Here is a 14,926-nt window from a genome sequence, read left to right on the forward strand (position 1 = left end):
GTTGTCTCAAGACACAAAAGAGCAGATTGGATAATATGCAGGAAGGATTTCTCCTGTGTATTCCTCCCGTTCCGGTTGTCCACACTTCCTTGCCACTGAGGTGGGGTTAGAGCAGGCCGTGCATGAATGAGGATGCCGATGGTTTAGGAGGCGACACATTCCGAAGGTGGTGGCTGGGCGTCAGGCGGTGGTTGGGACGGCACAGGCCGATGTTAGTGAAAGTCGTAAAGTACGCCTTTAAGGCTTGTGGTTCAAGTTTCTACATCACACACTTGTAAGGACCATGCATTGCTTTCTATTCAATTGACCATGACGTAGCGTGCATTGGACTATTTAACAGAAACTGAAGGTAAACACAGAAACTTCGGATGATAAATGTGAAATTTGTCTTCTTGCAAAGCAGTCTTCTACATTGACTATGGGTTACTTAATAATGTAAATGTTCACTGGCCTGGCGGCTGTGGCTCAGTGGTAGAGTTGGTTGTCTCTCAAATGAAAGGTTGAGGGATTGATCCCCAGCTCTTGCAGTAACATGTCCGATGTGTCCTTTGGGCAAGACACTTAACCCAACGTTGCTTTCACTGCTTCATCAGCATTGGGAAAATATTTTTTTATGAAAGATTATGACATGTGGCTGGCTTACACCTTTGTATTCATGCATTTCTCATGTTAATTCCTCATATTAATCAGGACTTGAGCTGCCGATGACAGACAGGTTGCACAGCAGGATGTATGTATGATCGCATTAAAAAACAGAGTTTATTTCATATCCTTTGGGCATGTCTGTGCATATATTGTCATAATTTATTTCGTTCTGCTGTTGAATTTGTTCTCTCTCATGACACTTGATGTGGAGCTCGAGTTATCCAAACACTGAATTCACTTAATCACGGAAATAGAAAGTTCATTTATTTTGTTTTATCATATGCGTTTGTGTTTGTCCATGAGAACTGATGTAGAGTTCAAAATCACTAGGACTCACTCTGTGTGTCACTCAGGTGTTACATAAAGGTAACATCACAGCTGGCAGAAATGTTTGTGATTAAAGCCTGGCTCAGACTGCAGGACAATCTGGCCAATTTAAGGTCCAATCCCTCCTTCCTGATAATCGTGAGTGTGTTCCCGACTTGAGCTTCCTCAGAACCGATTAGCTTCACAGATTATCTAGTTGTGTGGGTCGCATAAAGATCCAATCTTAACGTCCCCAATCTGTTGTCATCTGGACAATGACTATAGCAGCCTCTGTACATGGGGTACACTCTCTAACCACTGAGCTATACCGGCACCCCTGATAGCTTTTTTTCAATGTGAATGTTAAACATACAATTTGAGTTCTGTGTAATTATCCTAATTGCTATGAAAATTTACACAGCAAGGTGTTTTGAAATGTAAATTTGATCATCTAGTCGATGGGCACCTGTGGTGTCTGTAACAAAGCCACAGGTAACTGAACTCAAAACACAGTCTTTGGTCGGGGGAAACAAAACAGTCTTTACTTCTTTAGCAGACAGAATCCAAAAAAAGTGAGCCAAGAGGAAACAAAAGGCTTGACCGCTTCTCACTGGGATCAAAGATGAACTGGCACAGAAGGAAGTGAAGCCACAGACTAAATACTAAGGTGAGGGGGAAGACAACGAGATGCAGCTGGGAACAATCAGGGCGGGGCAGACAATCACACAGGTGGGAAACACATGAGGGCAGGAAGTGAAGGATCTGAAACGAGAGGAGAGGTTAGTGACCCAAAACAGGAAATAATACAAGTAGAAATAAAAACAACCTAAGACACCGAGCTGGACATGACAGTGTCACAATGTGTGATCACAGAGACTTCAACCTAAAAGAAAAAAACAGAATGTTCTAAAGGTGTCACTGTTTTTTCTTTTCCCTTATCAGATTGGCTGCAAGGTGACAGTGCTGCTCTTCATCTATTTTCTGACCACCAACTACTACTGGATCCTTGTAGAAGGCCTCTACCTCCACAGCCTCATCTTCATGGCCTTCAGATCAGACTCTAAATACCTCTGGGGATTTATTCTCATCGGATGGGGTGAGCATAAAAATGCCTTCTTTTTTTTTAAGGTTTATTTTTTGGTTTCTATTCCTTTATTGTAGAGATAGGACAGTGGCTAAAGTCAGAAATCATGGAGAGAGTGAGAGTGGGGAATGACATGCAGGAAAGGTGTCACAGGTTGGATTTGAACCTTTGAAGCTTGGAGGGCTATAACCTTTGTACATGGGGTGCGCGCACTAACCACTAGGCTACCAGCACCCCAAATATTACACATTTCTATTACCACAGATGGTAACTAAAGCACCCATCGAAACAATCCTTAATTTTCAGCATTATAGATTACAACTCTATAAAACAACCAAGGTTTCCTTGTCACCTTATGATTAAATCTACAGTATATTAAACTCAATGACAATGAAAATATTATATATTTTACAGCAAAGGCAGACATTTATAGCAAACATGTTTAAATGCACTCTAGTCTTTAATATTATCCCATTCATATGAATATAACTAAATTAAAGTCCCTCTACACACAGAGCTGGACTTGCATGATGTCAGGAAAACATTACCTTGGATCAGGGCTTTATAATTCACACGAAACAAATGTCATTTGCATAAATTGTTTTGATTTGAAGGCAAAATAGTTTGTTTAACAGAACCAAATATACGTGTTATAAAAAACAAAAACACCAGTTTAGAAATAGACATTTGGAGGCTATATAATGGGTTTTTGTACTTTCAAACCCTGAAGTATGTCCAAATGTCAGACATGAAAGGTTTTTGTCCCTGAACTCTTTTTGTTCTTTTCTTTGAAGAAGAGGAAAACAAAGGGAAGGCCCTCGTGTTGGCTCTCTGTCTCATCTTGTGCAGCTACACTCATCCACTATAGAGGCTGCTTTAGTTTGGTTTTGAGTTTGTCCCAAAAAATGAAAACGAGATCTGAGTTGTGAGATCTGTGTAAATCTGCTATGACTGGAGAGAAAACTGACCAGAAGGAAGCACCAAGAAGGAAAAACAAGGGATTATGGGGGATAAACCAATGATTAATTATGCTCAAATGTTTAATAATTTAGCAGAATATTGTTTTGCATTTTGAATGAATCCATCTGTCAATGTCTTGTTAGTGCAAACATTGTATTAGGTAGCAGTTGCCAAGCCTCTCAGGGTAAACCAACCCTTGTCTGACTGTAATGACAGATTTAGTGTCATGCCACTATTCTCTTAAAATTATGGATAGAGGCATATCTTTATGAACATTTTATATGTGAAGATGCATTGTTGTTAGCCTGCACCTTATGCAGAATTAAGTCAGTCTAATCAAATATAGCAGTTTAAGCATAGATTTAACCTTTTGACCCTTTTGGTGCCAAACCAAACTCTTACACGTATACATTAGTCTCCTGTTTAACTTGCAAAACACACAGAGGGATATACATTGATTTACATTCACTAATTAACATTATGGATTACACGTATCGTTCATAAAATCTAAACGTATGTGTTATAAAAAAAGAATCAGCCCCTGTGCAGTGTGTGCCAATACTCAGACTGGGGCTTCTGGTTCCGGTCTAGAGGGAAAGGCAACTTAGAAAGAGAGCTCTCGACAAGAATTAATTAAAACTGCCCCAAAGTGAATTTACTAACCAGCGAAGTACACGAAAACAAGGGAGAAGGGGCACAAATGATGTCCAAAAAGAACAGGAGAGGTAAAAAGTCAATTATCAAACAAGTTGAAGTTGATGTTGATACTGGAAGAACTAAGAGGCGTTGGGAAAGAGGTGAAAGAATTTTGAAAAGACACAAAAACACAACTACTGGACATCAGAGGAGAGCTGAACAAAACCAATGCGAGGCTCCACAAAGTGGAAACCAGGGTCGCTGGGCATGAAGATAAGCTCCAAAATACAGATGAGATATTATCCGAGATGATAACAACGCAGGAAAAGCTTAAACTAAAACTGACATCGTTGGAGGCCTACTCGAGGAGACGCTCAGACTATACGGGGTCCCGTAGGGAGCGGAATTGGGATCACAGTCTATGATCCATTTTGTGGAGAGAATCTCAACATCCACTACAGATCCAGAGGGCGCATAGAGCATTATCATCTCCCCCACCAGACGGCTCCAAGCCCAGGTAGATCCTGGTAAAATTCCTGTGCTGCACTGTTAAAGAAGTGCTTAATCTGGCATGGCAGAAGAACGGTTTTATGTGGAACAACAAGATAAACCTCGACCACGACTATCTTCCGGAGATCATGGCCATGAGGAAGGAGTATGCAGAGGCGCGGAGGATCCTGAAAGACAAGAATCTGCGGTTCTGCATGCTGACTGTAATCGACTTCTTTTACATCATTGTTATTGTTTTAAACTTGGTTAATGTTCTTGGTAGTTTTTGACATCTTTGCAGAAGTTTTTAGAAAATGCACAACTGTTTTTTAATGAAAAACAGGAAGTGTAAAGACTTATTTCAAACTTGGAATATTGTCAAATTCATAATAACAGTGGATTATTTGTGAGTAAATAACAATATCCAACAGCTAACGGATCACAGCTTTTAAGCATTCTAATTATTCCTGTGATTTAACGGTTATAAAAGAACAATAGAAAGAGCAGATTGGTGGAGCAACACTCTTCAACATGTTGGACTAAAGCTGTACTGTTGAAGTTTCAGATAATGTGATATGGATGCTCCATTAAGTTTTCTGTTACATCCCTTGTTACTTAACAAAGTACTTTTTTTTTGTATCCATGAGGTCTGATAAACTAGTTCTATGCACTTATATCACCTCAAACTTGCTACATTACTTGAATTTCCCTTGTGTTGTCTCGTTAAATACACGAGCCATCCCTCAATGTTATGTCTGAACAACTGAATTAGATAAGAGGATAAGTGCTAACATGCAGGTGAATAGGTACTTCCATTAGTACTTACACCAAGAGCCCATTAAAATGGAGATATAACACTGTTTTTCTGTGCTGTGTGCAGTGATCTCCATTATGGTTATCTGTGTACTTTCCATTCATACTATTTTAATTCTTTGTCTCTCTCCATTAATTTCCATTTCCTTCTGTGATACATATAAGCATATAAATGGGCTAGCAGGGCTGAAACCTCCCATTCTCATACAATTAAGATAAGAAAATGATTCCTTCTATTACTTTTAACAGCTTTTTAAATGTTGGTAGGACCTAAAGTAGCAACCAAACTTAAATGTAACAAGAAAAACCAACAATATCGCTAAATGGGATCATTTCTTACAGCCCGAGCACTGCAGAATTCTCTTCCAGTAGTGTAAATGAGTGACAGGTGTCATGGCATGACCCCCTCAATTTGTGTAACATTTAGGCTTAAAGGTGTAGCATGTATACATTTTTACAGTTAAATATCAAAATTAGTTCAAATTGACTAAACATATGTAATGAAATATTCTTGTTGAGTACTTACATTACCTCAAATATTTCCAACAGTTATCAAAGCCAGAGAAATCCCTTACGTTATCAGTTGTAACACCCTGCGCCTTTCTTGGTGCACGCCATGACAGACACGACGATGTTACGCCAAAGACCACATCGTGAGGAAGCGGGGAAGTGCTACTGAAAGCTGCCGTACTGTTGCTGTATGTGCTGCTGAGAGAAAAAAAGGAATGTAAATTATACTTGGATACATTAGCTCGTCGGTAAACCCTGTTCGCCCGTTTGTCTTGACTAGGGTCAACTCGTAATCCGTTGTCATGGGGGGCTTAACTTGAAAAAAGTCAAGCCATTAAATAACATCCATTTTCACATATATGCTTCCTTTATTTCATGAAAGGGCAATGTGAGGTGAAATAGAAATGAAACCTGGGCCATGAATCAGGTAAAAAAAGAGACTATAGCTGATTTGCGCTCCTTAAAATTTCAGAGGGACTGCTCCTAAGATGCTCCTGATCATGTTGTTCACACATGCAACCTCACAGTGGGAGACTTTCCTTGTCGGACAGGAGCTGGGGCACGGGGTCTCAGCCAAAGCAACAGATACCCCTATACGACACTGTAATGAGACTATTTGCCTTCATTTCAATTCTTTGTGTAGTTCAGCATACATCATGAACAAAACAATGGAGAAGAAAATACTAGCGAACAGAAAACATAATGCAGCAGTTTAATTACATGCAAGGAGATCGCAACATTTGTGTGCATGCATTCTATGGTTGTGCACTGATGGCAGGGAATAAATGTCACCACCCTCTCCCAATTGCCCAAGGTAAATGATCCTGATTATACCGTGCTCTGTTGTCACATCAGCTCATTTGCACTTCATACAGAGAAACTACTAGGGGGGCTGGCAGGAGAAACTCTGGACAAGTCAGAGCGAACCATTCAGCTGTTTGTGTTCACACATGCAGCTCACACCAACAACTTCAGGAGTGTTTAAGGACTTTTGTGCGAGGCGAAAATTAAGGCTTATGTCAGTAACAAGACAGCACTGTTTACGGTTGTTTCATTTGATTTCAGGTGTTCCAGCTGTTTTTGTGGCAGTGTGGGCCGTTGTCAGGGCAACGCTAGCAGATGCAAGGTGAGAGAACAAGTCTTACAGTCGGTTATAACGTTATGAGAAGACTTAATGGTGTATTTAATTCCTAATTGTAGTGACATTTGAATCATCATTGAAATCACATTAAATATGCATGATATAATTTGCAAATTTAATGAAAACCAATGTTTTCTCCAGGCTTCTCATTAAAAGAAGTCATGTAATATGTATCTATCTGGAACATATATGATATTTGAACCATTTTTGATTGACAAACATCTCATTATAAACTTTGAACATTGGACGGTTCCTATATAGTAATGTCCACTTCTTTGGGTATACTTTCCACATGGTTTTGGTAACTTGCTGAAGGGTTCTTTCATCATCCGCAGTAAGGCCTGGATCACACCGGCTGCTTTCTTAAAGATAACGGATTGGGTTTCGGCCTGTTCATTGTGAATGTTTGCTTCCACACCAAACTCAGAAGAAAAAAAAACATTTCTCAGGGCTGCAGGGAAATATTTGGAGTTTTAAAATGGCATCAGATTAAACAATTTAACATAAGAATAAGGCCTTACTTGTTATGAAATTATATAAACTCACTTTCAGTTTTACAAAGGCACAGACTTGTAAAGTACCTTAAGATTAACTACGAATAAGAGAATAACTAAAGAATAAGAGAATAACTAGAGAATAACTAAAGAATAACTTTGAATACGCGCACATAAAAACACTTGTACCTTAAAGAAGCAGAGTGGCTCAGGGTCTGTACGGGACAAAAAAAAGTGAGTTATTATGGTCAAAATGTAGCATCAATTTTAATTGAATATATGCTTTACTCAGCCTATCTACCCTCAATTCCGATCAGGATAGGGGACAAAAACAAAGCTTATATATTTTTTGCTGCCGGGATGATGGGAAAACATTCATTTCCTGCTTGCGAGCTGTCAGTGGACGGTATGGGGAAGTGCAAATTCAATCGAAATGGTCATCCAACCAAGACTTTTGTCGCTAGGCTGAAATCAGTACCAGCCAATGTATTCAAGCAATGATAGATTTTTGCAAGTTCATCCGCCCACAAGCGCTCGGCATTTCACCATCCTATTGTGCCCTGGTCTCCTGCTTGCCGCTACCTTCATCATCATCACCAGGGACAACAGCACTTGGACAACATCTGGGTAAATATCAAAACAGAGGTACTGTTGTGGCTGTGTTATGGGTTCTCTGTATGTTTTAAGTAACAAATACCTTTTTTGGCTGTGGGAGAGAGTATCTTAAAGATTTGGCTGTCCTAAACTTTCTAAAGTAGTTTATTTAATTCAATTGTTGCCTTACTTGTTTGAGCCTTCTCTTTATTAATACATTGTGCTGCTATCCAGTTTGATACATAAGAATACGTCATTGTTCTTCCTCCTCCATATTTTATATGCTTCATTAATCCTTTTTTAACTCTCAGGTTGTTGAAAGGGATCAGAACAAGACAGTCAAGAAGTCTCTGTCTTCATGGACAAACCATTTGTCAATTTGTAGATCCTGAAGCCTCTACAGCAAGAAGAGGCTGAGTGGAATTGAAGAAACTCAACTGATAATGTTCAGAAGCTTTGGGCCCCCACACCTTACAGCAACACAATTTCCACATCCATTCTTGGAACCCATCACAATCTTTTGTACCACAACTTCTTAGGATAGCCTACAGTCAGGAAAAAGATGTAACCAAATCCAGGAAGATTGTCTTTTAAAAGACTAAACCTCTTATCTTGGCAAAACTCTTCTTCCACATGTATGTGACCAGGACCTTGAGTCCTAACCTGACAGCATCAGATGATTGAGTGATGGAATTCAACGCCCACAATTATATGAAGAGGTCTTCATTTTGTAATACTGTTCTGTTGATTAAGGTCAACGTGTAAACCTGATGCATTTATCATGATACAGCATTGATGTTAAGTCAACTGATAAACAAATATTTCAAACAGATATCATCAAATAATATGTTACAATATTTTGTCCAATGAAGATGGGGTGGCTGTGCCTCTGTTTTAGAGTCCGTCATCCCTCAATAGGGAAGTTGGCAGTTTGATCCCAGTTCCTGCAGCCACATATCGAGATGTCCATGAGCAAGAAACAGAACTTTCATTTGGATGAAAGCTGTTATATACTGTAGGTTATATACCAAGCAACAGAAAAAGTTGAGAGACCTCACTTTGCTAAAGTTTAGGTCGGACTGCATCAAAGCAATGTAATTTTCTCTTGGGAAAGAACAGGGCATGGGGCCATTTAAAAGTTCTCATTTTGAGGCAGACAACCTTTATGAACCCAATAGAGATGTGTAATCTGATCCAGACTGGTGCCAGGGCAACATGGGGATTCTCATTCAGCAGGTGTCAGGAGGTGTCTTTGTTTTTAGAATGTCTTTAGAACCAAAGATCATGTAAAAAAGCTCTTAACGAGTATTCTGAAATGGCAAATCAATTTCCTTGTTTTTTAACCATAAGATGTTGTCACTGCAAGATAAAGTGTTAGTCTATATTATTTTATAGATTTTTGTCCTATCCTTTCTATTTGTTGCATGTGTTTGGAACAGTGTGGTGATTTATTACCTGTAGAGTGTATAATGAAACTTTCCTCTCCTACCGACTCACTGTGATTAGGCTATATGTCTTCCTGCACCACATCTTGCTGAGCCAACACTAACACTGCACTATGGGAGTCGTGATAAAAGCTGCTTCTCCTGTATCACGGCCTGACTACAGTGGAAAGAGGCTTTTACTGTAGGGACAAACTTGCATCATGTTGTAAGGCAAGATGGTTCCTAAAGGTCCTTATAACTTAACCTTGATTAGGTCTTAAGAGGTCCGGGCACAAGATGTTCCAGATGAGGAGAATTGATGCCCTAAACCAAAGGTCTGCTTTTAAATGCTTACATGAACTGAAGAACAAGATAATGAAGAGGCTGGCACTTCAACGGCACACTAAGGAAAATGGCCATTCATTGTGAAATGTTCTTAAAAGAATAATGCATAAGATGACACTTTACGAGAGGACACATTGTGGTGGATGTAGTAGACTGAATTAAAGTTCTCAGCAAACTGTGATTTTTGAAGATGATTCGTTATGTCTTTGCCATTTAGTGTATTTGCTTCCATGTGATTCATCGAAAGTGTAACATTTGTAGTGGAAGAAATCATTTAAAAAAATGTTGGAATAAACATTTGAGTATGGTTAGCCGTAACCCAAACTTCTGGATGTGCAGTTTTTTCTGTAATTTAAATTATTTAAAATTGATCCTGAATTTCAAAAAGGTCACATTGAAAGCCTTTAAAATAGTTTGAATATAAATCACTTTGGACTGTAAGAAGCATGCCATATTGTGCATGGGGATATTGTTACAAAGAAACAGGAAACAATGTTCCCCAAACAGTTTCCAAACCCTTTCTGCTAAGAAAAATGTGATGTGCTGTTAAGCATTAAGATTTTCTCTGAAAGCATGCTCTTGCATTAAAGATGTCCCTTAATTTAGAACTAATGGGTCTAAACCACATCTGAAATATAGCCCCAAACCAAATGTACATGAAAGTCTGTGCCTATACATACAGTAACATAAAAGTCACCATTGTCTTATCTAGCGTTACAGTTCTAGAGGAACACAATTTCATCTCACTGTGTACCAGTGTTGTAGTACTCTTAGATCTGTCTTGATCTCAAGATCGGTATCGAGACCAGTTTTGGATGGTTTCTGTTCCTTCTTGGACTCGAAAGCATTCTTACTTGGTCTTGTTTAGGTCTCAGACTGGGTGGGTTCAGGATTTTAAATCAAGACCAGTCAAGACCACCACTGACAGGCTATTTTTCAGGTCATTTCTGTGAGTAATTTTTCAGTGATATTTATGGTCTTGTCTCAGTCTTGCCCTGCCTTGGTCTTGTTCTGACTCGGTCTTGATCCCTAAATGTCTTGGTCTTGTCTTGGTCTTGGAGCACTCTGGTCTTGAGTATGTTTTGGCCTCTACTAGTGTGGTCTTGACTGCAACACTACTGTGTTGTGTTGTGTTTTGTTGAAATTACAATAAAGAGAGCTTGAATTGACTTGACTTGACAAAATATAAAATGATCAGTGCAGTCAAAGTAGACTACAGTACTTCAGCATCAAAGTATAATGTAATATGAACAGTTGCAATCATCTGACTCCATAATACATATCAAGAAAATAAAGCAAAGGGTTTTGAGTGGTGAGTCAAGTGCTAGATTTCATAAATTGATGTAGTTTTCTTTCTGCCAAATATGACCCACTCTACCTCACTGTGAATTTAAGGACCCTACCTTGGTGGATCAAAGTGCAGGCACAACGGCAATTTTCATCACATAGTTTTATTAAAGCTGGCTTAGAATAGATTATAATGCAGAAAAGAACGTTATAGAGACATGCATTTAAGTTAACAGGCAGAAGGTATCAAATGATTTCCTTTACAAAGACTCTGTAAACATACTCTATTGAAACTTCTCAGATTTAAACCAAAGCTGTCCATGTAGCCTCCTAGCTGACTCTTTCATCATAAAGGAGATTATACATTCTCAGACTCATTACACTTATGACGATGAAGAGCGTTATGGCACTCCTAAATTCACTTTCAACACCACTGCCTTATACTGTAGGAGGATGATTTGAATTTTAACCGCTTTATTTTGTTGCCTCTCTCCACTCTCAAGTTCTAAATTGCTTATTAATGTGACTATTTGTCTGTATTTGACCTGGCCATGTTGTTTCCTCTGTGCTCTGACCCTGATGCCCTGAACATTTTGGACAGGTTTGGGAAATGGCTTTTCAAAAAGCTGTGAAGAGTTCTCTTATTAATTTAGATTCTGTTCAGACTGTTTACAGACAGTCTGCAAGAAAAGGGGAGAATATTTGTCACTTAATCAATTATAGATGAGGTCTTTTTTTAGGGTGCAGTTTGTTTCACCTAGTAACAAAAAAAACATATTAATAACTGAGTCTTTTTTTAATTGTTTTTGGGTTTGTATCATGTCTTAATTTTCACTTATTATGCAGAATTCTTTGCACCGTATCCAAAGCCTTATGTCATCATTATATGAGCCATATTATTTAGTTGATGTTGAGGAGCACTGTTGTCAGTGTTCAATCCATAGTCTACGCTAATGTACCAAACAACCAGGGCTTGGATTTAATTAAACAGAGGATCTAAAGTGGATCTATAATTTTGGTGGATTTTTGTTAAAATGTGTGTAATGGGACATTAAAAAGCAGTAGAAATGTCCTACGTCAGGCATCCCAGTTTTAATTTATATACATTTAGGATATCTGAAAAATTGTTGTCATGTCACCTTGTCTTGTCATGTTTCCTACATTCTGCTTGTGCTTTTTAGGAGTAGAATCAGTTATATCTGAACCAGTTCGCTTGCACTCTTCCATCGCTATGTGGGGTTGCCTTAAAACTGCCTACCTTCTTTGGTCCAAACTAAAATGAACCATTCCGGACCAGAATCGGGAATTAGAAGGGGGAAATACTGCCAGCACTTCAATATAGTTTCCTCTATGTCTGATGATATAGCACGACCATTTTATGATTTAATTTAGTAGATATCTTACATATTGGTCCTTTAATCCCTGTATTGTAAAATTAGCTGGGAATTGGTTTAATGCTAACATTAGCTGTTGTTTAAAGGTAGCCAGTCGGGGATCAAGATGACATATTACTTACTGTAGGATTGTGGTCTTATGTTTATCATAAAGGTCACCATTAATTGTCTTTTTAGAAACGGATCCATTGTGAAACCATGAAGGCTTTTTGGTTTTCAGGTTTCCCTTCATTTATACAACTGAACAATTGGAACAAAGCAGAGTGACATAAAACAGAGCTTCCCACCCAGACAATGACAACAAGACAATGACAACAGATCAATGACGTTACTGAATGCTGTGAATCATTGACTCAGATTTAGCTTAGAAGTCCAGTGGAGGAATAAATAGACTTTTTTTTTTTACCTGTTAGTTCAGAACATGATTACCACTTGTTATTCATCACATTTAACATTTGAGAGTAGTAAAATGGTTTCAGTCTTCCAATTGTGCTTTTGTTCCGACTCCCCACCACAGCAGGACTTTTTTATCTATGAGCATCCATTCAGAGTGTCCCTGTGAGACTCCACTTTCATTCTGTTTTCACCACATGACATGGGGATGTGTTTTTCAAAAACCATCCGTGCCTAACATTCAAAGTACATTCTTCTCATCGGCTTGCAGTCTGTTTGCACATATAACAGCATAATCGTGTTTGCATAATCCCCTTGAACTTCCATACTGATGAAAGCTACATGTTTCTTAAATGATGGAAGGTTTCCTTTGAAGGTTTTAGTCAGAAAAAAAAATGCATTTATCATTGTTCACGGAGAATGCATGACGAATCTCCTCCACAGTTTCAGTACAATAGACACTTGAAATGGTGCCATTGCTGTGAGAGAAGTAAACATCACATTACATGTATGTGATGTAATATACCTATTAGGATCATTTAGCTGACAAAAGTGAGTTAATGAATACATTAATTGATAAAATAGTAAATAATGCAAGGATTGACAATTTCACTTCAATACAAGGTGATAGACTGAGACATTCACAGTTTGAACACAGAAAGTGAAGTACACCTGAAATACAAAGAGGAAACACTTGATGGCATGGAAATTGTTTATTACAATTTGGGAAAATGAAATTCAGCTTGACAAATGTATTGCGTAATAATGGAAAAGGATAAACGTTTGTTTACCATGTATTGAAAATGGGGGAAACCACATATTGAAAATGTCAAAGGAACAAAGGACACATCTCCAGAACACTGAAAATGAAAAAGCTTTTTTTTAGTTTTACTTATTTCTCTTTCCTTTAAACATTTAACTGTTTGTCTTTAAAGCAGTATGTAAATGAGTTGTACCTGCCTTTTTTCATGATCAGTTTTTTCCATTTCTGCTATTCCTAGTCTATTTTATGACTGCTCCTCTGATTCTTTTGACAAAACAGAAGCTGTTTGACAGTTTGTATAACGTATAACCAATTCTTTTCTAGCTCTCTTTTTCTTTTTCAAACTGTGTATGTTCAATTTGGTGGAAATTTTCTCCCCAGTCTGTGACGTCTTCCACCTCCAGCATTTCTTTTGAATAACACCACCTGACTTCTTCTCCGCTCCTCTACCGATTTTTGCTGCTTCTTTAAAGTAATTCTCACCTGCTATTTATTTCCCCCCCGTTTTTTTGACCTGCAGGTGTTGGGAGCTCAGTGCTGGTAATATAAAGTGGATCTACCAGGTTCCCATCCTGACAGCCATCGGGGTAAGTGTGTGAGTGTGACACAAAGCTTGAGATTTGCAGTAAACTTGTAAACCAAACTGGGATGAACAGGAAGCCAATGCTGAGAGGCCAGAATTGATGTTATAACACCAATTTGTCTTGTTTTCTTGAACCAGTGAGAGTCTAGCAGCAGCATTTTGGACCAAATGTAGGTGGTAATAGAAAGCAAGAGTAATACTTGTATATAGGGAATCACATAAGTCCAAACAGGACATAAAACCTGTGCTACCGTAGAAGGTCCGAAAGAAATGTGTCATTCTTGAAATGGTCTTTGGCCAAGGGAATCATTATTGAAAATCTTTCCTTACCCAGTCACCAGAACCCCTTACTTTCAAGCAGTTGTTCTCAGTTATGTGAAATTGGTTTATGATGCATACTATTTCACTTACAGAGTTGGGTGTGGCAAAAAGGACACTGTTTTTTGTTCATCATCATCAAGTTTAAAAAAAGCATGGTAAAAGCATGGTTTGACGATAAAAGCATGGTTTGACGAAAATAAGTTATCCTTAAATTTGAATAAAACTAAGTTTATGATTATTGCAAACCAAAAAAAGGATGAAAACGTTTTGTTGTCTATAGATGGAGTTAATATTGAAAGAGTGTCTGAATGTCGTTTTTTGGGTGTGATCATGGATGATAAGTTAACGTGGAAATCACATATAGCTCATGTTAAAAAAAAAAGTGTCCAAGAATATCTTTGTTTTAAACAAAGCAAAGTTTCTCTTGGATTGTAAGGTTATGCGGATTTTGTATTGTTCACTTATTTTAGTTATTGTGTTGAAGTGTGGGGTAACACTTACGTCACAAACATTAATCCGTTATTTATTTTACAGAAAAGAGCGGTAAGAATCGTTCATAAAGTCCACTATAGAGAGCACACCAATGGGCTGTTTTTAAGATCAGGTTTATTGAAACTGAAATATTTAGGTGAGTTACAGACACTTGTAGTTATGTTCAGAGCAAAGAGTAAAGTATTACCAGAAAGTTTACAAAAGATGTTTGTTTTTAGCTCAGAAGATGAAGAGCATAGAAGAAAATTTCAG

General features: G+C 38.2%; 1 protein-coding gene across 1 annotated transcript in view; it reads left to right on the top strand.

Moving 5' to 3' along the window:
* Nucleotides 1–14,926, top strand: part of pth2ra (parathyroid hormone 2 receptor a) — a 71,742-nt gene that overhangs the window by 33,568 nt on the left and 23,248 nt on the right. The window contains exons 7-9 of the mRNA XM_020647845.3: nucleotides 1,894–2,047; nucleotides 6,509–6,569; nucleotides 13,799–13,865. Of these exons, the coding sequence (XP_020503501.2) occupies nucleotides 1,894–2,047; nucleotides 6,509–6,569; nucleotides 13,799–13,865 (282 nt within the window). The remainder of the gene's footprint in view (nucleotides 1–1,893; nucleotides 2,048–6,508; nucleotides 6,570–13,798; nucleotides 13,866–14,926) is intronic.

This window comes from Labrus bergylta, chromosome 13 (assembly GCF_963930695.1).
Source record: "Labrus bergylta chromosome 13, fLabBer1.1, whole genome shotgun sequence".
Lineage (NCBI taxonomy): Eukaryota > Metazoa > Chordata > Actinopteri > Labriformes > Labridae > Labrus > Labrus bergylta.